The sequence below is a fragment of the Monodon monoceros genome, unplaced genomic scaffold, assembly GCF_005190385.1.
Source record: "Monodon monoceros isolate NGI ecotype Baffin Bay Population unplaced genomic scaffold, NGI_Narwhal_1 Super_Scaffold_14, whole genome shotgun sequence".
In the NCBI taxonomy this organism is placed as follows: domain Eukaryota; kingdom Metazoa; phylum Chordata; class Mammalia; order Artiodactyla; family Monodontidae; genus Monodon; species Monodon monoceros.
In genome coordinates, this window is record NW_021703770.1 from 65,123,061 (window position 1) to 65,146,276 (window position 23,216).

At 40.3% G+C, this 23,216-nt stretch overlaps 2 protein-coding genes across 20 annotated transcripts in view; one reads left to right on the forward strand and one right to left on the reverse strand.

The window, feature by feature from the left end:
• PDE7A (phosphodiesterase 7A) overlaps positions 1-18,871 on the forward strand; it is a 380,288-nt gene extending 361,417 nt beyond the window's left edge. For 7 of the 14 annotated variants that reach the window (XR_003793485.1, XR_003793483.1, XR_003793484.1 and 4 more), the window contains 4 exons: positions 368-2,051; positions 2,243-2,409; positions 3,470-3,594; positions 5,180-5,343. The gene's annotated coding sequence lies outside the window, so the exon portion shown is untranslated. Of the gene's footprint in view, positions 1-367; positions 2,052-2,242; positions 2,410-3,469; positions 3,595-5,179; positions 5,348-5,593; positions 5,741-5,890; positions 5,987-6,662; positions 6,674-17,113 lie in introns of those variants that run through there. The other 7 variants (XR_003793490.1, XR_003793491.1, XR_003793492.1 and 4 more) reach the window with 7 other exon arrangements.
• The window catches only part of MTFR1 (mitochondrial fission regulator 1), a 78,669-nt gene continuing 60,999 nt past the window's right edge, over positions 5,547-23,216 (reverse strand). For all 6 annotated transcript variants that reach the window (XM_029222501.1, XM_029222499.1, XM_029222503.1 and 3 more), the window contains 4 exons: positions 15,541-15,776; positions 13,466-13,718; positions 6,710-6,878; positions 5,547-5,912 (listed from right to left, as the gene is read on the reverse strand). In XM_029222501.1, coding sequence (XP_029078334.1) covers positions 5,844-5,912; positions 6,710-6,878; positions 13,466-13,718; positions 15,541-15,776 — 727 coding nt within the window. In that variant the 3' untranslated portion in view covers positions 5,547-5,843. The remainder of the gene's footprint in view (positions 5,913-6,709; positions 6,879-13,465; positions 13,719-15,540; positions 15,777-23,216) is intronic.

Here is a 23,216-nt window from a genome sequence, read left to right on the forward strand (position 1 = left end):
TCCCAATCGGTATCTCCCGCTTGGGACAATGACGGACAGCTAATCTGCATTCAGGAATGTTTTTAAATAAATGTGACATTAATCACCATACTAGCAGCATATATCAAACACAGAGTTATCCAGATACGTGCAAGACTTAGCCTGAGCCATTCCTTGTTTGCTAAGGATTTGCAGACAACCTGTGTCCTCTGGAAGGCCCCCAGTTGTCCACTGTCTCCAGGGGAAGTGACCGCTACTTGCGGGGGACTGCCAGGGGTGCACAGCCGTCTCCTCCACCTTTTTTTCTCTTGTGCTTAGCATAGGGCTAGCGTGAACTGTGCCGTCAGTAAATGTTGAAAAAATTAACTTGGAATCGTTTCCTTTTTAGCTGTCAGTCTACCGTCATGAGCAATTATGTGGAAACTAGTCTGTCAATGCCGAAGTCACGTGGTCACAGTATCCGAGTTCCTGTTGTGTGCAGAACTGCACTGGATGTAATAAAGGTATTAAAACTAAATACCGAGACGGGGTCTCTGTTCTCAAAATGTTTGGGTGACAAGATGATGTGTGGAAAGCATCTGTTATGTAATATGGGAGGTTTCTATATTGTACAAAATGAGTGTAAAGTGTTAGGGTGTTGTTGAGAATGAATGATTTTGTTGGGTTAATGATGAAAATGACACCATTTCCAGTAATTGAATCTTACTAACATCCGTGACTGGTAAAATCATTTAGCTTTCAAGTTTGATTCTAAAATATAAGTCTTAGATGTTCACTGTGATACTTCTAGTAAAATACTAACAACTTTTATCAATCACAGTAACATTTTTTTTTTACTTTTACAGCTATGCTCAGTCGTCCTGAACCTATCCTGAAGTCTGGTAGAATGGTCAGGGAAAGAGAAACACCCCCATTTTTAGTATTAGATTCTTTTTAGCTGTATTTAAAAACCGAAGCACAGTGACCTATTGGTTTATTGCAACTTTCCACTGGTCCCATCAATAGTCTTGTTAAGAAAGTTCATCTTATATTACATTTGTGTTTAAGCTATGCATTGTTTGAGGTTTTTGAGCATAAATTTCAAGTGTTTCTTTACTGTTGAGCTGCATCCTATAAAGAATCGGGAGGCTGCATGGTATCCCAAGGTGCTTTATCTTTTGAAGAAAGTATCATAAAGGAATGTGTTTAAAGTTCCTAGTTGAACATTTGCAGGAAAGTTTCTGAATTTCCATCTAAGAATCCTCACAAGATAGGGGTTAACTTTTCCATTGTAGGGAACAGAGTCTCACTCAGATCACTGCAGGGTAACTGGAGCTTTATCTTGAGGATTCATGTTCACGATAATGAGACAAACCCTATGAAGGCTGTAGAAGCAGAACCTGGGGGTCTGAGCGCTCTGAGATGTAGCTTCTTGCTGCGTCTGCTTCTTCCCACACTTCTCCTTTTCCTTTCTCTTCTCTACCTTGGAGTGTCTGCTTAGAAAGGCAGTAAAGTTTTTAAAGTGTTGTCTTTATGGCTAGATCGACTGTGTTAAGGTCTCTGGTCGTGTATTAGCGCGTCACCTCATCTTCTGCGTGGCTCCCTAACCTATAACATGTCTGCCTCGTGAAGGTAAAATAATGTCCTGACACGGTTCAGTCCCAGTGTCCTTGTTCGTGTCCTCGTCATCTGTTTTGTATAAACTGCTCGTGGGTATCGTGGGTACACGTGTACCTCATGGCGTGCTTATTTGAGCTCCAGGTACCAACTGTGCCCCTCGCTCGAGGTTTCCTATTCAGATTCCTAAGGGAGGACCTGGACCAGCTCGTCAGGGCTGCGTCCTGAGTCACACATGTCTCTGCATTAGCTGGTGCTCCCCTTGCAGAGGGCAGTCTGCTCCAGAGCTGCGTCAGAGAGATCATCGTGCAGAGTGTCACGTGCTCTCCACCGTCACCGATCACACCTGCGTTACACAACAGTGTCCCCACCACACCTGCTTCGCACCCTTTTTCATCCTCTGATAGCAAGCATGACTGGCCGGTGAAGAGGGACGGCTCCTAGGCCATGTGAACAGAAAGCTGTTCACAACTCTGGTAAAAATCCTGTTGTGAAGAGTGTCTTTCTCCCCAAATTACGGCTTTTCCAGCTGGGAAGACAGTGGTTAGGAGGGACGGGACTGCCCTGTAGCGGCCACAGCAGTTTGGGGTGGAACGGGAGGTGCTATTTGGATCATCTTCTTTAGCTTCCTGGTAATGTCTAAATGACACTCGTGTTATTCTCTCAGCTTAGAGAAGGAGCTCTCTGACCTTTAGAAGAGGCTGGAAAATCTTCCAGGGGAGAGAAGTTTGAGAAGCTCCAGCTAGAGGAACATTAAGTTTTCCAGCCCCTACCAAGTGCACTAAGGACAACAGCTTTCGGGGAAACATCCAAGATTTCTGGATCCTTCCATGGGTATGCTATTTTTATTATTTTATTTTATTGTCCTATCTGTTCTCAAGTGATCACACTAGTACGAACCAAGAACTAGCCTGCTTACAAGGTTTACAAGGAAAAACTAATAAGAATTTTAAGAAAAAGGCTCAGTGGGGTAGCTCAGAAGAATGCTGAGTCTAGGATGAGAAGGGGGAAGAGGACTCGGGAATGGCTAAAGGCTCATGGGAAAGACTGTGACAGTAACAGGCAGAACAGTGATACTGTTGTAAAACCAAGTGCCTCCTTCTGCCTGGCAATCCCAGAGCTGGTGCTACTGGGCTAACGCCTGAAAGTTTAAACTTGTATCTGCCAGATCTAACCTACACGGAAAACTTAACGTTTTTTGGAGAAGTTACCAGAGGATGGTTTGTTTCCAGTAGTTGTTACCTCATGTTTTCTTCCTTCACCACTGAGGCACAGACTCATAGGAACTCTTAATACAGCAAGAGGACAGCGGACTTCCCTGGCGGTCCAGTGGTTAAGACTCTGGGCTTCCAATGCAAGGGTTGTTGTTTCGATCCCTGGTCGGGGAACTAAGATCCCACATGCCATGCAATGTGGTCAAAAAATTTAAAAAAAGAAAAAAATGAGGACAGTATTCTTCTGCAGAAGGGCCTACGACTGGGAAGACAAACCAGAACTGAAGACTAAGACCTACTGCTCCACCCAGGCCTGTGCAAAGAATGACACCTTTTCCAGGTGCCAAGAACACTGGAGAGATCCGTCTACTGGGCACTACAGTGACCTTGTGTAAAATAATGTAGTAACTTACTTAGCAAGCTGCCATTTACAGAACGTGTTCAGAATCATTATTTAATCCTAGTTTTCTGGACTGAGCATTATTCCCATTTTAAAAAGAGGTGTGACTTGGCCAGGATCACATACATGGATCGTGTTTTAGCTCCAAGTCCAGCGCTCTTTGCCACACTCATTATGTACACAGTTGACCCCTGAACAACACAGGTTTGAACTGCATGGGTCCACTTACATGTGGACGTGTTTCAATAAATAATATAGTACCTATATTTTCATTTTACAGATCTTTAAGTTACATATGGGGAGAAGTGTGTGTTTGACCAGAGATCACAGGACATGGAATCAAAGAAACGTAAGGGTTGAGTCCTGACCCTATCCAAACTGTTTCAGCTTCCTACCCACCCGTGGGTGAGTCATTTACCAATTCATTTGTTGTTGAGGCAGAGATAGCAATGCGTGGATTTTCGACTGGGGATGAGAGGGAGTCAGTGCCCCTAACACCCACGTTTTCTTTTTTTTTTTAAAACTTTGATATGGACCAATTTTAGTCTTTTAATTGCATTTGTTACAACATTGCTTCTGTTTTATGTTTTGCTTTTTGGCCAGGAGGGATACGTGGGATCTTAGCTCCCTGACCAGGGATGGAACCCACACCCCTTGCATTGGAAGGCGAAGTCCCGCCCCCCACATTTTCAAGGGTCCACTCTATAAGAGTGAGTCCCTAGACTAGTCAGAATCACAGGAGAGAAAACATTACACCAGTTATTTAACTTTTTTGAGCCTCAGCTGTAAAATGTAGAGTTGAACTATTTTTAAGATCTTTCACCTAACTATTGTGTTGGGTGGGAGAACCAGAAACTGAATAAGGTGGGTGTAGGGGAAGATGAGAAAAGAGCTTTCACCAGTCCCAGAGGTGGATTATAGGCTTGAGAACCCTGAGGAAACTCATCCCAAGTGACTGCCTTTCTCTTCTTAATGATGGAGTTCCTTTAAGAGAAAGATGAATGAGAGGTGATATATTCTAGGCAATATATTTCCCCTTGAAAAATGCAGAAAGCAAATAATTCTAAAGAAGCTGCATGTATAGCAAATAATTCTAAAGAAGCTGCATGTATAATATAAAAGAATCGTGCCTATTGTGGAAAAAAAAAATGAAAGCATTTGTATAGGCATTATGGCCCAAGGAAAGTAAAAGTTTATTTCAAAACAGTAACTTCCCTGTAATTGGAGCACTGCCCAAATTTCAACAGTGATACAAATATAATACATACTTTGACCTCCTAAGAAATTTATATCAGGCGAATTTTCTGAATTCCTTTTAAAGGCAGAATTTTTAAACCGTAGTAAACAATCAGAAACAATGTATCAACATGTGTAAAATAAGCCACAGTTCAAAGTTCAGCTGAATAACCAAACCATGAAAATCACCTCCAACTAATATTTGCTATTATTTAGAACACTGCACGTATTTTCAATAACTTAAAAGGGTCTTCACATCTCCTAATCCCCCCAGGAAGGACAACTTTCTTTTCACTAGATTTAAATAATAGATCCAAATATTTACTCATAGTAGGAGGTTCTGACATTAAACTATGTGTGTTTAACAGAAATATAGAAAATCATGAAGATACATGCATTTAAAAATGATCACTTGTAGCAATTCCTTAGAAGTCGTAGAGGAGAAAGGCAGTTGTCTACTTCCTAATAGCACCTAAGGTTTATGCTACATAATATAATTCAGCAAAACACCATTCTGACCAATGATAAGCAACTTACAGAAAATTCTTTCTCCTATTCAATGTTTCATTATAAAGCTACTATTTTGACCAATATTAAAAAAATTTTAACTCCATTATGCTGACATTTCCAGAAGTATTAGCAGCAATTTATTAAACCGAAAGAAAAAGATGGTATGTTCTAGTTTTTACTTTAAAAGAGATTTAATCCAATCATTTGATTCCTCACTATTTGAAAACTACATTTTCTTCCTCAGCACTGGATGGCACTACAGTGAAAACGGTTTCCATGATCCTTGACTTCCCTCTTTAAAGGAAAGCATTATGGAATTTCAGCAGCAAACATTATCTGGTTCCTACTCAAACTCCATCTCCAATCCAAGAAAAACGTGAGAGAGAATCTAACATCAAAAGTTCTGTTCAAGGTAAGAAATTCCAATCTCAAAACCATTTCATTCCAACAACTTGGTTATTCCACCTGCTCCATCACTGAATAGAAATGATCACTGAAAACAAATGACACTGTTAGCACCCTCGTCACCCCCTTGCTAAATCTTATGTCTTGAATACATGCACATAAAACGTGTACAGATAAATTAGTGTTAAGAATTAAAAACTCACATCTACAAAGGTCCTTTCTTTATTCTGAAATCTATATAATTGTTTTCCAGACTGGAAATCTAAACATCTTGGCTACACATTAAAAACACGTCAGAATATAAATATGCTATGGAAAACTTCAGAACGGACCTTCTCTTAAAAGCAAACAAACTGAGAGTGCTTTTGTTATAGCTTAATCCTCTGAGACTTAAAAGGAGACACTAAATTCAGGTATTTACCAAATGGTGTATTAGGGCTGTTCGGCTAATAGAAATCAACACTAACAGCTGAACTAGTAGGACAGTCTTTCTCAGCTCAGTATTAGGAAGTTGAAACATTTTCAATTAAAGCCTTCATTTTTCCTGTAGACTTCAACATGTGTGGCCCAAACTAGAAAAGAAACAAAAAAGACACTGGTTCATGTAACAGTAATGATATGCCCCGCTCCCAATCATGGATCAAAGGTATGTTCTTCATGAAAAACCAAACAGCTACGTAATATTAAAACTTTTATGAATTGACAAGTTGTTATAAACATGACATATCAAAAGAGTGAAAGGCAAAGAGACAACAAAATTATGCCCTAGGAAACTATAATTACCTTAGCAAGAGCCTAGCTTAGTCCAATTTTACTTCTCCGAATAAAAGAAGGAAGGTACAGAGTTTCTTTTTCAATGTCTGAAGACTTTCAGAGATGCTAGAATTTCTAAGATATCTACATCTCTGGAATAAACACATATGCCCCATGACAGTACCCAGAATAAAGGTAATGTATAAATTAATATATTTGATAGCTTCCATGAATCTGCTCAGTCTCCATCTTTGGCATGCCCACAACCTGCAAGACCCTGGTCAAATGTCTCTCCCTCTTCCGGAGACTTCCTCACAGGTGCCCTAAGAGAACATGATCTTTCCTTGCTATATCAGCATTTTTATTGTCCTCAGATATAAATTTTATTGTAATGAATTTCACTTCATTATACTTAAATAAAACAGCATGAAAAATTTAACACAGGAGACACTAAGCAATGAAACCAGGGGTTGACTCTTGCTTCCTTCTCTGTGCTCTTCTATAACAGGTAATCTAGCTGTAGGCAGGGACTAAATCCCGGGGCATATACGTCCTTTTGAATCTCGCAGGCACACACAAGCTGATGTACTTGGAGAGAACTCTGCCCAGTACTCACCAACACTCTTTCTGAGGTGCCCTCTGATTCAGACTTTGGAATTCCTTTTTCAACTTCACCTTGGCTATCACATCGATACCGATAAGCAAACTTCTTTCTCAGAGCCTCTGCTATGAGGGCAGCAGGGTCAGCAGCATCCACTGGTTTGGGCTTCGTGTCTTGTGCTGACCTGAGAAAAATGAACATGAACCAAGGGGGCGCTGATCCCTCCGGGAAGCACACGGGGAGCCCGACGGCACTTCTCTGGCATCAATACACTTGACAAAGACACTGACACATACTGATGCAGCGAAGTGGAAAACCTAGATTTAAAGCTCAATGAAAGAGCACAAAAGTGCCCAATAACAGTCCCTCAGGTCCTCTCAGGAGCAGAGATTACGTGCTCCTTCAGGGCAATTAGGGTTCCATTCTTCTCCAAAAGCCTGGTGACTGCCACAGCAGGGACGCATACAGCTTCACTGGATGAATGACTGCACAGTAACGAAAAGCCTTCAAATGCAGTTGGGGGAGAAACTGGAAAGTTACCTGCAAGTGTTTATTCTGCTAATCTCTTAGGCTCCTGTACACAGTTAACTATCTTTTTTAAACTAAAAACTTAGAGCTACTCATGTAGTCATGTTATAAAACAAAGTTCGCAAGAAACCTAGTACTTGGGAGACTGGTTCAAGATGGCATAGTAGAAGGACGTGCTCTCACTCCTGCAAGAGCACCAGAATCACAACTAACTGCTGAATAGTCATCGACAGGAAGACACTGGAACTCACCAGAAAAGATACCCCACATCCAAAGACAAAGGAGAAGCCACAATGAGATGGTAGGAGGGGCGCAATCACAATAAAATCAAATCCCATAACTGCTGGGTGGGTGACTCACAGACTGGAGAACACTTATACCACAGCAGTCCACCCACTGGAGTGAAGGTTCTAAGCCCCACGTCAGGCTTCCCAACCTGGGGGTCCGGCAACCAGAGGAGGAATTCCTAGAGAATCAGACTTTGAAGACTAGTGGGATTTGATTGCAGGACTTTGACAGGACTGGGGGAAACAGAGATTCCACTCTTCGAGGGCACACACAAAGTAGTGTGCACATCAGGACCCAGGGGAAGGAGCAGTGACCCCATAGGAGACTGAACCAGACCTACCTGCTAGTGTTGGAGGGTCTCCTGCAGAGGCAGAGGGTGGCTGTGGCTCACCGTGGGGACAAGGACACTGGCAGCAGAAGTTCTGGGAAGTACTCCTTGGTGTGAGCCCTCCCAGAGTCCACCATTAGCCCAAAGAGCCCAGGTAGGTTCCAGTGTTGGGTCACCTCAGGCCAAATAACCAACAGGGAGGGAACCCAGCCCCACCCATCAGCAGAGAAGCAGATTAAACTTTTACTGAGCTCTGCCCACCAGAGCAACAGCCAGCTCTACCCACCACCAGTCCCTCCCATCAGGAAACTTGCTCAAGCCACTCAGATAGCCTCATCCACCAGAGGGCAGACAGGAGAAGCAAGAAGAACTACAGTCCTGCAGCCTGTGGAACAAAAACCACATTTACAGAACAATAGACAAGATGAAAAGGCAGAGGGCTAGGTACCAGATGAAGGAACAAGATAAAACCCCAGAAAAACAACTAAATGAAGTGGAGATAGGCAACCTTCCAGAAAAAGATTTCAGAATAATGATAGTGAAGATGATCCAGGACCTCGGGAAAAGAATGGAGGCAAAGACTGAGAAGACACAAGAAATGTTTAACAAACACCTAGAAGAATTAAAGAACAAACAGAGAGATGAACAATACAATAACTGAAAAGAAAAATACACTAGAAGGAATCAATAGCAGAATAACTGAGGCAGAAGAACGGATTAATGACCTGGAAGACAGAATGGTGGAATTCACTGCTGTGGAACAGAATAAAGAAAAAAGAATGCAAAGAAATGAAGACAGCCTCAGACACCTCAGGGACAACATTAAACGTAACAACATTCGCATTATAGGGGTCCCAGAAGGAGAAGGGAGAGAGAAATGACCCAAGAAAATATTTAAAGAGATTATAGTTGAAAACTTCCCTAACGTGGGAAAGGAAATAGCCACCCAAGTCCAGGACGCACAGAGTCCCATACAGGATAAACCCAAGGAGAAACACACCAAGACACATAGTAATCAAACTGGTAAAAATTAAAGACAAAGAAAAATTATTGAGAGCAGCAAGGGAAAAACGACCAATAACATACAAGGGAACTCCCATAAGGTTAACAGCTGATTTCTCAGCAGAAACTCTACAAGCCAGAAGGGAGTGGAATGATATACTTAAAGTGATGAAAGGGAAGAACCTACAACCAAGATTACTCTACCTGGCAAGGATCTCATTCAGATTCGAGGGAGAAATCAAAAGCTTTACAGACAAGCAAAAGCTAGAAGAATTCAGCACCACCAAACCAGCTCTACAACAAATGCTAAAGAAACTTCTATAAGTGGAACACAAGAGAAGAAAAGGACCTACAAAAACAAACCCAAAACAATTAAGAAAACGGTAATAGGAACATACATATCGATAATTACCTTAAACATGATTGGATTAAATGCTCAACCAAAAGACACAGGCTCACTGAATGGATACAAAAACAAGACCCATATATATGCTGTCTACAAGAGACCGACTTCAGACCTACGGAGATACAGACTGAAAGTGAGGGGATGGAAAAACATAATATGCCATGCCATGCAAATGGAAATCAAAAGCTGGAGTAGCAAAACTCATATCAGATAAAATAGACTTTTAAAATAAAGAATGTTACAAGAGACAAGGAAGGACACTACATAATGATCACAGGATCAATCCAAGAAGATGATGTAACAATTTTAAGTATATATGCACCCAACATAGGAACAGCTCAATACATAAGGAAACTGCTAACAGTTATAAAAGAGGAAATCAACAGTGACACAATAGTAGGAGACTTTAACACCTCACTTACACCAATGGACAGATCATCTAAACAGAAAATTAATAAGGAAACACAAGCTTTAAATGACACAATAGACCAGATAGAGTTAATTGACATTTATAGGACATTCCATCCAAAAACAGCAGATTACACTTTCTTCTCAAGTGTGCACGGAATATTCTCCAGGACAGATCACATCAAGCCTCAGTAAATTTAAGAAAACTGACATCGTATCAAGCATTTTTCTGAGCGTAACACTCTGAGATTAGAAATCAATTACAGGCGGAAAAAACGTAAAACACACAAACACATGGAGGCTAAACAGTATGCTACTAAATAACCAAGAGATCACTGAAGAAATCAAAGAAGAAATAAAAAAATACCTAGAGACAAATGACAAAAAACATGATGATCCAAAAGCTATGGGATGCAGCAAAAGCAGTTCCAAGAGGGAAGTTTACAGCAATACAATCCTACCTCAAGAAACAAGAAAAATCTCAAACAATCTAACCTTACACCTAAAGGAACTAGAGAAAGAAGAACAAACAAAACCCAAAGTTAGCAGAAGGAAAGAAATCATAAATATCAGAGCAGAAATAAATGAAATAGAAACAAAACAATAGCAAAGATCAATAAAACTAAAAGCTGGTTCTTGGAGAAGATAAAATTGATAGACCATTAGCCAGACTCATCAATAAAATGAGGGAGAGGACTCAAATCAATAAAATTAGAAATGAAAAAGAAGTTAAAACAGACACTGTAGAAACACAAAGCATCCTAAGAGACTACTACAAGCAACTCTATGCCAATAAAATGGACAACCTGGAAGAAATAGACAAATTCTTAGAAAAGTATAACCTTCCAAGACTGAACCAGGAAGAAACAGAAAATATGAACAGACCAATCACAAGTAATGAAATTGAAACTGTGATTAAAAATCTTCCAACAAACAAAAGTCCCGGACCAGATGGCTTCACAGGTGAATTCTATCAAAGATTTAGAGAAGAGGTAACACCCATCCTTCTCAAACTCTTCCAAAAAACTGCAGAGGAAGGAACACTCCCAAACTCATTCTTTGAGGCCACCGTCACCCTGATACCAAAACCAGACAAAGATACTACAACAAAAGAAAATTACAGGGCTTCCCTGGTGGCACAGTGGCTGGGGGTCCGCCGGCCGATGCAGGGGACACGGGTTCGTGCCCCGGTTCGGGAGGATCCCGCGTGCCGCGGAGCGGCTGGGCCTATGAGCCATGGCCGCTGTGCCTGCGCGTCCGGAGCCTGTGCTCCACGATGGGAGAGGCCACAGCAGTGAGAGGCCTGCGTACCGCAAAAAAAAAAAAAAATTACAGACCAATATCACTGATGAATATAGATGCAAAAATCCTCAACAAAATACTAGCAAACAGAATCCAACAATACATTAAAAGGATCATACACCATGATCAAGTGGGGTTTATCCCAGGGATGCAAGGATTCTTCAATATATGCAAATCAATGTGATACACCATATTAACAAATTGGAGAATAAAAACCATATGATCATCTCAATAGATGCAGAAAAAGCTTCTGACAAAATTCAACACCCATTTATGATAAAAACTCTTCAGAAAATGGGCACAGAGGGAACCTACCTCAACATAATAAAGGCTATATACTACAAACCCACAGCAAACATCATTCTCAATGGTGAAAAACTGAAAGCATTTGCTCTAAGATCAGGAACAAGACAAGGATGTCAACTCTCACCACTATTATTTAACATCGTTTTGGAAGTCCTAGCCACAGCAATCAGAGAAGAAAAAGAAATAAAAGGAATACAAATTGGAAAAGAAGAAGTAAAACTGTCAGTGTTTGCAGATGACATGATACTATACATAGGGAATCCTAAAGATGCCACCAGAAAACTACCAGAGCTAATCAGTGAATTTGGTAAAGCTGCAGGATACAAAATTAATGCACAGAAATCTCTTGCATTCCTATACACTAATGATGAAAAACCTGAAAGAGAAATTAAGGAAAAACACTCCCATTTACCATTGCAACGAAAAGAATAAAATACCTAGGAATAAACATACCTAGGGAGACAAAAGACCTGTATGCAGAAAACTATAAGACACTGATGAAAGAAATTAAAGATGATACCAACAGATGGAGAGATATACCATGTTCTTGGGTTGGAAGAATGAATACTGTGAAAATGACTATACTACCCAAAGCTTCTACAGATTCAATGCAATCCCTATCAAATTACCAATGGCATGTTTTTACAGAACTAGAACAAAAAAATCTTAAAATTTGTATGGAGGCACAAAAGACCCCAAATAGCCATAGTGGTCTTGAGGGAAAAAACAGAGCTGGAGGAATCAGACTCCCTGACTTCAGACTATACTACAAAGCTACAGTAATCAAGACAATATGGTACTGGCACAAAAACAGAAATATAGATCAATGGAACAAGATACAAAGCCCAGAGATAAACCCTCACACCTATGGTCAACTAATCTATGACAAAGAAGGCAAGGATATACAACGGAGAAAAGACAGTCTCTTCAATAAGTGGTGCTGGGAAAACTGGACAGCTACATGTAAAAGAATGAAATTGGAACACTCCCTAACACCATACACAAAAATAAACTAAAATGGATTAGAGACCTAAATATAAGACCGGACACTATAAAACGCTTAGAGGAAAACATAGGAAGAGCACTCTTTGACATAAATCACAGCAAGATCTTCTTTGATCCTCCTCCTAGAGTAATGGAAATAAAAACAAAAATGAACAAATGGGACCTAAGGAAACTACAAACAAGACAAAAAGTAAACCGTAAGAATGGGAGAAAATATTTGCAAACGAATCAATGGACAAAGGATTAATCTCCAAAATACATAAACAGCTCATGCAGCTCAATATTAAAAAAACAAACCACCCAATCCAAAAATGGGCAGAAGACCTAAATAGACATTTCTCCAAAGAAGACATACAGGTGGCCAAGAAGCATGTGAAAAGCTGCTTAACATCACTAATTATTAGAGAAATGCAAATCAAAACTACACTGAGGTATCACCTCACACCAGTTAGAATGGGCATCATCAGAAAATCTACAAACAGCAAATGCTGGAGAGGGTGTGGAGAAAAGGGAACCCTCTTGCACTGTTGGTGGGAATGTAAATTGATACAGCCACTGTGGAGAACAGTATGGAGGTTCCTTAAAAAACTAAAAATACAACTACCATATGACCCAGCAATCCCACTACTGGGCATATACCCTGAGAAAACCATAATTCAAAAAGAGTCATGTACCACAATGTTCATTGCAGCACTATTTACAACAGCCAGGATGTGGAAGCAACCTAAATGCCCACTGACAGAGAAATGGATAAAGAAGATGTGGTACATATACAGAATGGAATATTACTCAGCCATAAAAAGGAACGAAATTGAGTCATTTGTAGAGATATGGATGAATCTAGAGACTTTCATACAGAGTGAAGTAAGTCAGAAAGAGAAAAACAAATATCATACATTAATGCATATATGTGGAACCAAGAAAAATGGTGCAGATGAAGCAGTCTGCACAGCAGAATTTGAGACACGGATGTAGAGAACAAACGTATGGACACTAAGGGGGGAAACTGGCGTTGGGGGGGGGCTGGTGTGATGAATTGGGAGATTGGGACTGACATGTATTCACTGATGTGTATAAAATGGATAAGAACCTGCTGTATGAAAAAATTAATAAAATTCAAAAAAAAAAAGAAACCTAGTACTTGGTTTTAGGCAAAAAAAATCAAGGGAAGTGAGAAAGAAGGCAAATATATCCTCACCTTTTTACTGACCGAAGTTTCACGCTGTTCATGTCTTTAAGGATCTCCAGCATATTTGGCATATCAGATTTCTTTGGACTGCTCTTGACTGAAGTCTTTCCAGCACAGGCGTTTTTCTCTCTTCGATCTCTAATCAGATCAATAGCAGATGCGCTTTTGTGGAGCCCTGACAGAGGGAGGGGAGGTGGCGGAGGGGGAGCTGGTGGGACACAGGGTGGCGCTGGGGCAACGGATGCCGTAGATTCTAAGTCACCTACAGAAACAAGGGAAAGTCATTTTGATCCTGGCTGGTAATAGGCAAATAAACTATTTTAAAAGCAACATTATGTTAAGGACTTTATATCTGAAAACAGTATCCTTAAAAAGAATCAAAGTTACGTAAGTAGAAAGGAAGTTTCAGTTACTTGGTTGGAATCTAAATGCCTGCATCTCAGTCACTGTATCATTTAATCCCAAACTCTCCAGATGGAAACATTCCATTTAACTTAACAGGGCGCTTTTGTGATCTCTACTGTTCAAGTCTGACTGCTGCCAAGTGTGTAGCTACTTTTAGATGAAACAGAGCATCTGTACTGCACACATAACTATCTTCAGTATATACAGTTTGACAATTTAGTACTAGAGTTATGTATTTGAAAAAACCATTTGATACATTCGTGGTTCTTTTGAAGTATATTTACATAGAAGATTTAATTGAGCATTAACTAGAATGTGCATTGACCAAAGTGTGTTTCAAGTTTTAGATTTATTGTTGAACAAATTTCTGGGAGGAAAAAAAAAGTTATAGTTAATTTCCAAAACAAGAAGTAACCAAGAGTTAAAGTGGTTCTAAAATACGGACCTAAAAATTCATCTTTCTGCATAATTGGAAATTACAGAGTTGTTTTGGGGGTGAACTATATTAATTAGGGGGAACTTGATGCACACGAGTTTTACTCAAGGGATTTGGATTGTAAATAGAAGTCTAACATAAAGCCCCAAATTATCTCACAATTTACAGTAGTTTTCTAGTCTGCCAGAAGAGGGAGGTAAAGCAAAAGAGAAATGTAATTCATAGGTTAAACAGAAAAGGGCAGGACTTTGGTTTTTCATAAGTTACATGCAAATTTCACTTAAGTAACACCAGGTGCGGGGAGTGCACTCACCCTCTGCCCATCTTGGCCTGACCCAGGTTGGATGAGGTTTCCGTGTGGGGCTACATTAAACTCTAGGACCACAAGCAAAGTGGCTCAGAGGCAGAATAACTGTCCTATCCTTTAACCTTTAGAGTTGGCTTATGCTGAGTCTCGCCAGGACTCAGGGAACAACACTTGGAAAAACCACCACTACCTACCAACAGGTTAATGGGCTAGGATTTCAAGGCTATAGTTTCTTCTCCAAAGTGACAGTGCCACACAAATAAAAGCAACAGTAGTAGTCCAGGAGTCAAAGGACCTGAATACAGTTTCCACTCTGGGCAAGAGGGAGAAAAATGACTACTGAATATCTACTATGTGCTGAAGGTATTGTATATAATCTCCACGTTTACTCCCTACCATAGGTAACTACTATCCCCATTTTAGAGCAGGAAAGGGAGGTAGAAAGGCCAAGTACTTGCCTCAGGACATGTAGGTCAGTAAACAGCACTCAACCCTGTCAGGGTTGTTTTTTGCGATTACCTCCTGTCTGATGTGAATTGTGCCATTATCACAGACAACTAAGTTTACCACAGCATTCACTAGTGGCAAGTCAACTGTTGTCAATGTATGTATATGTTGTGTTTTCAAAATACACTCACCATCCTCTCTGACGGCATTAAGACTGTTCAAAACAAACAGAAACTACTTAACCTTGACTGGGTCCTGTACTGGACAATGCAGAGGACTGACCCCTGATTTTCCAACGAGCCCAATGGCTGTTACTTTTTTTTTAACTTTTATTGTAATATAGCTGATTTACAATGTTGTGTTAGTTTCAGGTGTACAGCAAAGTGATTCAGTTACACTTCTATATATACATTTCTTTTTTCTTTTCAAATTAGTGGCATTCTCCTAATTTCCAGTTTGCTGGTTAAAACAAATGTAGGACTTGCAGACCTGCACTGAGGTTTTGCTGTTCCTGGAGGGTCACAATTTTGGCAATCTGAGCTCTGAGGGCAGCAAGCTCACTTTCGAGGGCACAGATCTTCTGCAGTGCTTCCTCGTTGGCCAGTGTCATGGTCTGCAGTGGAGGCTCTTCCGGAGACAGGTTTGGTAAGGAAAACTGCCGGCCTAGGGGCCTCTCGAAGAAAGGAAGATCATCCTGAAGGGGTTGCCTTTTCCGGATCTCTGTCCTGCAAGGAAGACAGAAGGTTGGCTGTCACACAGGCTTTGTTAGGGAATGTAAAAAATCATCATTTCAAAGTCAATCAGAACACAGCAGAACATAACATCTGAGAACCATTTTTCAGGCTGACCTTACATAAAACCCCTGCTGTAAGTTTCAAAACAACAAAGCACTTATCAACCTGATGTAGATACACACCACACCAGGTTTCTTGTTGGCATCATTCTTCTTAATCTTTATCTCTACGTTATACGCACAAGCCAACACTATCCGGAGGAATCACAGATTCCAACAATGTTTTTGCTAATTCATGTTTTGTTTTGGTGGTTTGAACTAAGGTGATGCAACTTTTAATGCTGTTAAAAATGGTAAACTGGGACTTCGCTGGTGGTGCAGTGGATAAGACTCCACGCTCCCAATGAAGGGGGCCCGGGTTCGATCCCTGGTCAGGGAACTAGATCCCACATGCATGCTGCAACTAAGAGTTCGCATGCCACAACTAAGGAGCCCAGAGCCACAACTACGACCCAGTGCAATCAAATAAATATTTTTTTTAAAAAAAGGTAAACTAGGGCTTCCCTGGTGGCGCAGTGGTTGAGAGTCCGCCTGCCGATGCAGGGGACACGGCTTCGTGCCCCCGGTTCAGGAAGATTCCACATGCCGCGGAGCGGCTGGGCCTGTGAGCCATGGCCACTGAGCCTGTGCGTCCGGAGTCTGTGCTCCGCAATGGGAGAGGCCACAACAGTGAGAGGCCCGCGTACCACAAAAAAAAATAATAAATAAATAAAATAAATAAATAAAGGTAAACTAATTATTGGCTATATTTGACAATCAAATCAAATCAGTAATCCATTAGCCCTTCCCCAGGGTCTTGGTTTCTGCATTTCGATGTCCGTGTTTTCCACTTGTGATAGAATACACCAAACTGCAAGACACACTGTAACAATATGGGCCAAATTACAGCATAAGAAACTGAAAAGGGGGAAAAAGTAATTACAATTGAACCCATGCAGTAATTATACAGATGGTCTCATTTTCACTTGAGCGTAAAGAAAGGTTTTCTAATATGCACTGCTTCATAGGTTGAGAATAAAATTCAGATTTCAACTGTCAATTTATATATTTATCCATTTCCTCCTATTTTCTACAGTTAGGTTTTTCCAGCCTCTAAGCCCTTTTCTTTTTTCTTCATCCAGCTTTATTGTGGAATAACTGACAAATATTGTGTGTGTGTGTGTGTGTGTATATATACACACACACACACATATAGTACAGCATGATGATTTGTTAATGTGTATACATTTTGAAATAATCACCACAATCAAGTTAATTAACGTATGCCAGTTCCCCTCACAGTCTCACGTGGTCATGTGACGGAGCTGTGTCTAACAAGATGGCGAGCCACTTCGGAAGGCTGCTTAGAGGGCAGTGACTCAACTCTACAAGAAAGAAAGTCCTTTCATCTCTAGCCCTACCCACTTTTCCTGCTTCTGAGAGCCTTGAGAGTCGCTGAAGGACAGAAGCTAACCTTGACAGTAAAGCCAAAGCTAAGGATGGCAAAGAGCCTGGCTGGTCCCTGAGGACACAGTGGAGCCACTGTCAGCTTCAGACTATCCACTCTGGATGTTTTTGACTTGAGAAAAATTTCCATCACCATTATTTTGGGCTTCTGTTTGATGTAGTCAAACTCAGACTGACTGTTGTAACATTCACCAACATTATACTGTATTTCAGTTTTCCTTTAACTGAACACTGCTATTTTAGTTTTGCTTGAGAGCTATGATAACTCATTCTACCTAGTGTCTGAATGAATGAATTCTTGGACCTTTAGCTTTTGGTATTTTGCACTGAATTCAGTTGTTTTTCTTCATATCTAATTTTGATTATGCCCTGTTAATTAAACTGTCATACACAGAGGCTGCTTGCAAATTGTTTTTTACCTGTAGTATTAATTATTAAACAAAAGTATTTGGAGAATAAATGTCCTCGTTATTACCTAACTAGCAACCAACTTTAATAATACTAACCTCATTCACTTTATTTAATTTAGAATATCTGTGGGGTAGGGAAATATATTGGGCTTGCAAAGCTTTAATTACCATTTCCTTTCTTACCCCACACGGGGAAGAAACAGGTGATGAAATGTCTAAAAAAAGTACATGACGATTAAACAAAGGCAAAAACTTTTATAAGAAACAATACCAATGCTCTGATTAAATACATTAATATGTTCTCTGAAAGATTATATGTTATGTAAGTTCAGATTAGAGCATGTGCTCTAATCAACCTGCAATAAAGAAAGTGATTTTAATAAGACATTAAATTTTTTTTAAATCACTATGGCTTTTTGTTAATATAACACTGAATTTTGATTTCTACTTACCTTTCATAGGGTAGGTCAAATAATTTCGTTAAACGTCTCTATACGATAAACACGTTAAATTACAAGAAGACAGAAATTAGTCTACTGAATGAAGTTTTTTTGGGGAGGATACTTACATAGAGTTATTTAATCAGTATAATGTCAAATATTTAATATGGTTCCTCAACTATATTCTTGACAACTGTCTAATAAAACATATTAAAACACTACTTTTAAAATAGTGTTTTAAAATACTATTTTAAAAATATTACGTTTTGAAAGAACTAAGGAAACCACTGGTAGATAGGATACTGGCAGAGACAGAATTCTAGTCCTGAGGAAAGATCTGGGTAAAATATAGAAATCTCAAATAAATGTACAATTAAAGTATCACACTTGTTCGAAACAACAGTGGAGAAAGGAGGAAGACTACTAGTAGGAACGGAGACGGCGGGTCTCGAGCAGGGGATGATCAGAAGCAGAGAGTTCTCAAGACAGGGGACAGGCGCCCTGCCACAGGCAGCCGGGTGGAGCACCTGGAGGGTGACAACTGGATGGAAGTGCAGCCGAGCAGAGAAGCACGAGAGCCTGGAGGTAAAGACGCACCTCTACCCCCTACCGTCTCCCATTTTCCATGAAAGTTGGATTTTGCTTTGTTTATCTGAACTTACCTAAGAGAATGAATATTTTATTGGGAACATAAGCAAGGATGATGGTTTGTTTTCATATTATGTATGAGTGCAGAGGTTTCATAAACTATATATTATAACAGCAAATAAAGATAAATTTTATTTATTTTTTATTTTTTTGCGGTACACGGGCTTCTCACCGCTGTGGCCTCTCCCGTTGCGGAGCACAGGCTCCGGACGCGCAGGCTCAGCGGCCATGGCTCACGGGCCCAGCCACTCCGCGGCATGTGGGATCTTCCCAGACCGGGGCATGAACCCGTGTCACCTGCATCGGCAGGCGGACTCTCAACCACTGCGCCACCAGGGAAGCCCTAAAGATAAATTTTGAATGCCAGAATCTTTAGTGCTACTAAACAAAAAAATGATGTTATAATAACTGTTTTTTCAAGAACTCGTAGTCACTTTAGTAGTGAGTATACCCTCCCAGATCACAGGATCCAAAAGTATTATATGCTTTTACGTTTGTTTTAAAATGTTATCACTCAAGTAAGCCAATCGTCTAATCCCATGAACATTTACACTTCGATACCCAGAACTGGAACGAGATAATAGGGAGATTTGGATTAAGAGATCAACTACAAGGCATGTTTGAACAGCTTCCTTTCTTTAAGATATCTTCCAGCCAAAATACACTGTAAGAGGAAATTAACCAATACTTAACAGCAAACTACACTGTTTAAGAAAAATAAGAATTAAGCTTCTACCTCTCCCCATAACTCCTCCAGATGAATTCTATCCTTTTGTTTTTGCATCTACTGAGAATTAAGGGATAAGCACTCATTAATCTTGAAAAACAGTGTGCCAGGGTAAGAGGGAAAAAGTTTAGGACCTTTAGCAAAACGATTTAAGTGACAGTGTCAGATCATCTATATTTTATATGTCTATACTATTTTTATAACTTTGGTATAGATTCTGCATTTCCCTGCTATGGGTTGACAGCTATGGGTTCAAACAAATTATAGGAAATGTGGAAGTTTAAATGTGGATTTTTAGAAGCTGGAAAAGGAAAATAATCTTGAAATGATCATGCATTCTCAAAGACACAGAAAGATTTGACATTTACAGAAGCTTGAGAACCAAAGGCAAAAAAATAAAGAAAAAGAGTTGCTCTGTAATATTCTTATATATGGAAAAGCTTAGGTTTTATGAAAATTCTCATACATGTCCCTTCCTTTAAAACTATAAACACACACACACCCTTTTCCCACAGACATCTGTTTTATAAGGCAGTCTACAAATAACTCGTTCTCAGAACCAATCTGTTTTGCCATCCTTCAGAATACAAGGCTATTAAAGAGCTAGAATATAGAGGCAAAAGTAATCCAAACTAAGAAATGCTCTTTTCCACTAAATCTGTGTATAATTCAGAGAAATTTTAAGTAAACAAATATAAAAACAAAAAGAACAAAAGAGGCGTCAAGTACGGATGTCCCAAAAGCAGAAGACAAACAGCCAAAGTATGATCATTTCTTAAAAACACTGTCTGCCGCAGACCAACTAGAGGATGGACTTGAGGATACGGGGAGGGGGAAGGGTGAGCTGTGACAGAGAGAGAGAGAGGCCTGGACATATGTACACTACCAAACGTAAAACACATAGCTAGTGGGAAGCAGCCACATAGCACTGGGAGATCAGCTTGGTGGTTTGTGACCACCTAGAGGGGTGGGATAGGGAGGGTGGGAGGGAGACAAAAGAGGGAGGAGATATGGGGATATATGTATACGTATAGCTGATTCACTTTGTTATAAAGCAGAAACTAACACACCATTGTAAAGCAATTATACTCCAATAAAGATGTTTTAAAAAAAAAATACGGTCTGCATACTGACTTGTGCTGGCGAGACTTCTACCCTTTTTGTTTGATTTGGCTCTGAAGTGCCTATGGCACAAGGGTGCAGGCTCCCCTTCAGAGTACCATCCACACGAAGTGTCTGGCTCGCTTACCTTTTCAATGTTAGTATCAAGGGCGGCCACTCTGAAGTACAACATACACAGACACGAAGGGCTTTTTAAGCTCCACTGACTATTTTAAAGAAAATCCTCAATTAAATACAATGTACCTCTTGGATCCTTTCCCCTTACCTCACAGTTAATGAAAACTCAAAATCTGAGATTCTTTTAAATGAGCCCAGTGCCCTGTGAAAGGTGGTATTCCCCGGATGACTTTTATTGAGTCTCCCTCACTGTTTTAGTTGAGAGAATAGCTTAGAAAGGTACAGAAATACATGTTACTGTCAATAGGGTGCGGAGAAGGGAGGACAACTCGTAATGTAGTTCCCTGAAAGCACAAAGTTGGGTAGAAAGCTAACAATATTTTTCAAAGTGAGCAAATAGCTGGATAAAGACAACTGGACTAGGGAAATTATTCTGAGGGAAGTAATCCATGAAAGGACTATAGTGGGGAATAGTCAGGACTGTCATGAGGCTGCAGACCCAGATGACTAGTGGGATTCATCGCCTATTCTAGATTCTGTTCAACACAAGTCTCTTGTTTTGTATTTTAAAAGCTGGATCTTGGGCTTCCCTGGTGGCGCAGTGGTTGACAGTCCGCCTGCCGATGCAGGGGACGCAGGTTTGTGCCCCGGTCCGGGAGGATCCCTCATGCCGTGGAGCGGCTGGGCCCGTGAGCCATGGCCGCTGAGCCTGCGCGTCCGGAGCCTGTGCTCCGCAACGGGAGAGGCCACAACAGTGAGAGGCCCATGTACCGCAAAAAAAAAAAAAAGCTGGATCTTCCTATAAGTGATATTTAGTGGCAATGACATTTCTTCCTTGAATGCAGTACTGTACTGATGTGCATTATTAGTTAATGTCTAGTGTCAAACACTTAAGATTAAAATGGGAATGAATAACATCTGCTGTTTGCTGTGCTGTGAGTAGGAAACCGTCTTGCCCTGATCCTTTGTGTCTCCTGGTGTACACTTGCACCTATGGCGCTGTGGCCAGCCAGCCTGCTTGCTTGCTGAGTCATTTCCTTTGGAGTCTTGTTACTCACTGTCATCCTCTGTGAGGTTGGGGTTCTTCCCCGACACTCCTTAAAAAACAGCACATTTCATTTTACAATTGATATCTTTAGTCAAAGCCTTCAGTCTCACTTTATTCACTATTCTTATATCAGATTTTTGTAAATACATTCATCTTAATTCATTAGATTACAAACATTCTGGTATAAGAAAAAGGGCTACCTCAAATACTTTTAAATCCTATGAACCTGTAAATTTTTATTTAATACATACTCAGTTTGATATGTACGTGGGCACTAAGAATTAAGAATTAGATACAATTAGAAATTAACATATTAATAAAGAATGAACAAAGTGGAGTTAAACTTGAAACATTTCAATATTCCTTAAATAATGTTCTACTCCAGGGAGAAAGTATGTGCAAATGATGGGACCGACAAGGGTTTAATTTCCAAAATATACGAACAGCTCATAAAACTCAACAACAAAAACACAACCCAAATGAAAAATGGGCAGAAGACCTAAATAGACATTTCTCCAAAGACGACATACAGATGGGTCAACAGGCACATGGAAAGATGTTCAACATCCCTTATTATTAAAGAAATGTGAATCAAAACTACAATGAGATACCACCTCACATCAGTCAGAATGGCCATCATTAAAAAGTCTACAAATAACGAATGCTGGAGGGACTTCCCTGGTGGTCCAGTGGTAAAGAATCTGCCTTTCAATGCAGGGGACGTGGGTTTGATCCCTGGTCAGGGAACTAAGATCCCACATGCTGCAGGGCAACAAAGCCTACGCGCCACAACTACTGAGCTTGTGCACCTCAATGGGAGAGACTGTGTGCCGCAAACTACACAGCCCATGCTCCCTGGAGCCTGCACACAACTAGAGAGAAGCCCATGTGCTGCAACTAACACCCAACATGGCCAAAAATAAATACATACATACATACATAAATAAATGCTGGAGAGGGTGTGGAGAAAAGGGGATCCTCCTGCACTGTTGGTGGGAATGTAAATTGGTGCAGCCACTACGTAAAACAGTATGGAGGTACCTTAAAAAACTAAAAATAGAGCTGACACATGATCCAGCAATGCCACTCCTGGGCATATATCCAGAGAAAACTCTAATTCAAAAAGATACACGCACCCCTATGTTCATAGCAGCACTATTCACAATAGCCAAGACATAGAAACAGCCTAAATGCCCATCAACAGATGAATGGATAAAAAAGATGTGATATATATATACAATGGAATACTACTCAGCCATAAAAAAAGAATGAAATAATGCCATTTGCAGCAAAATGGGTGGACCTAGAGGTTATCATACTAAGTGAAGTATGTCAGAAAGAGAAAGACAAATACCATATGACATCACTTATACATGGAATCTAAAATATGACACAAATGAACTATCTATGAAAC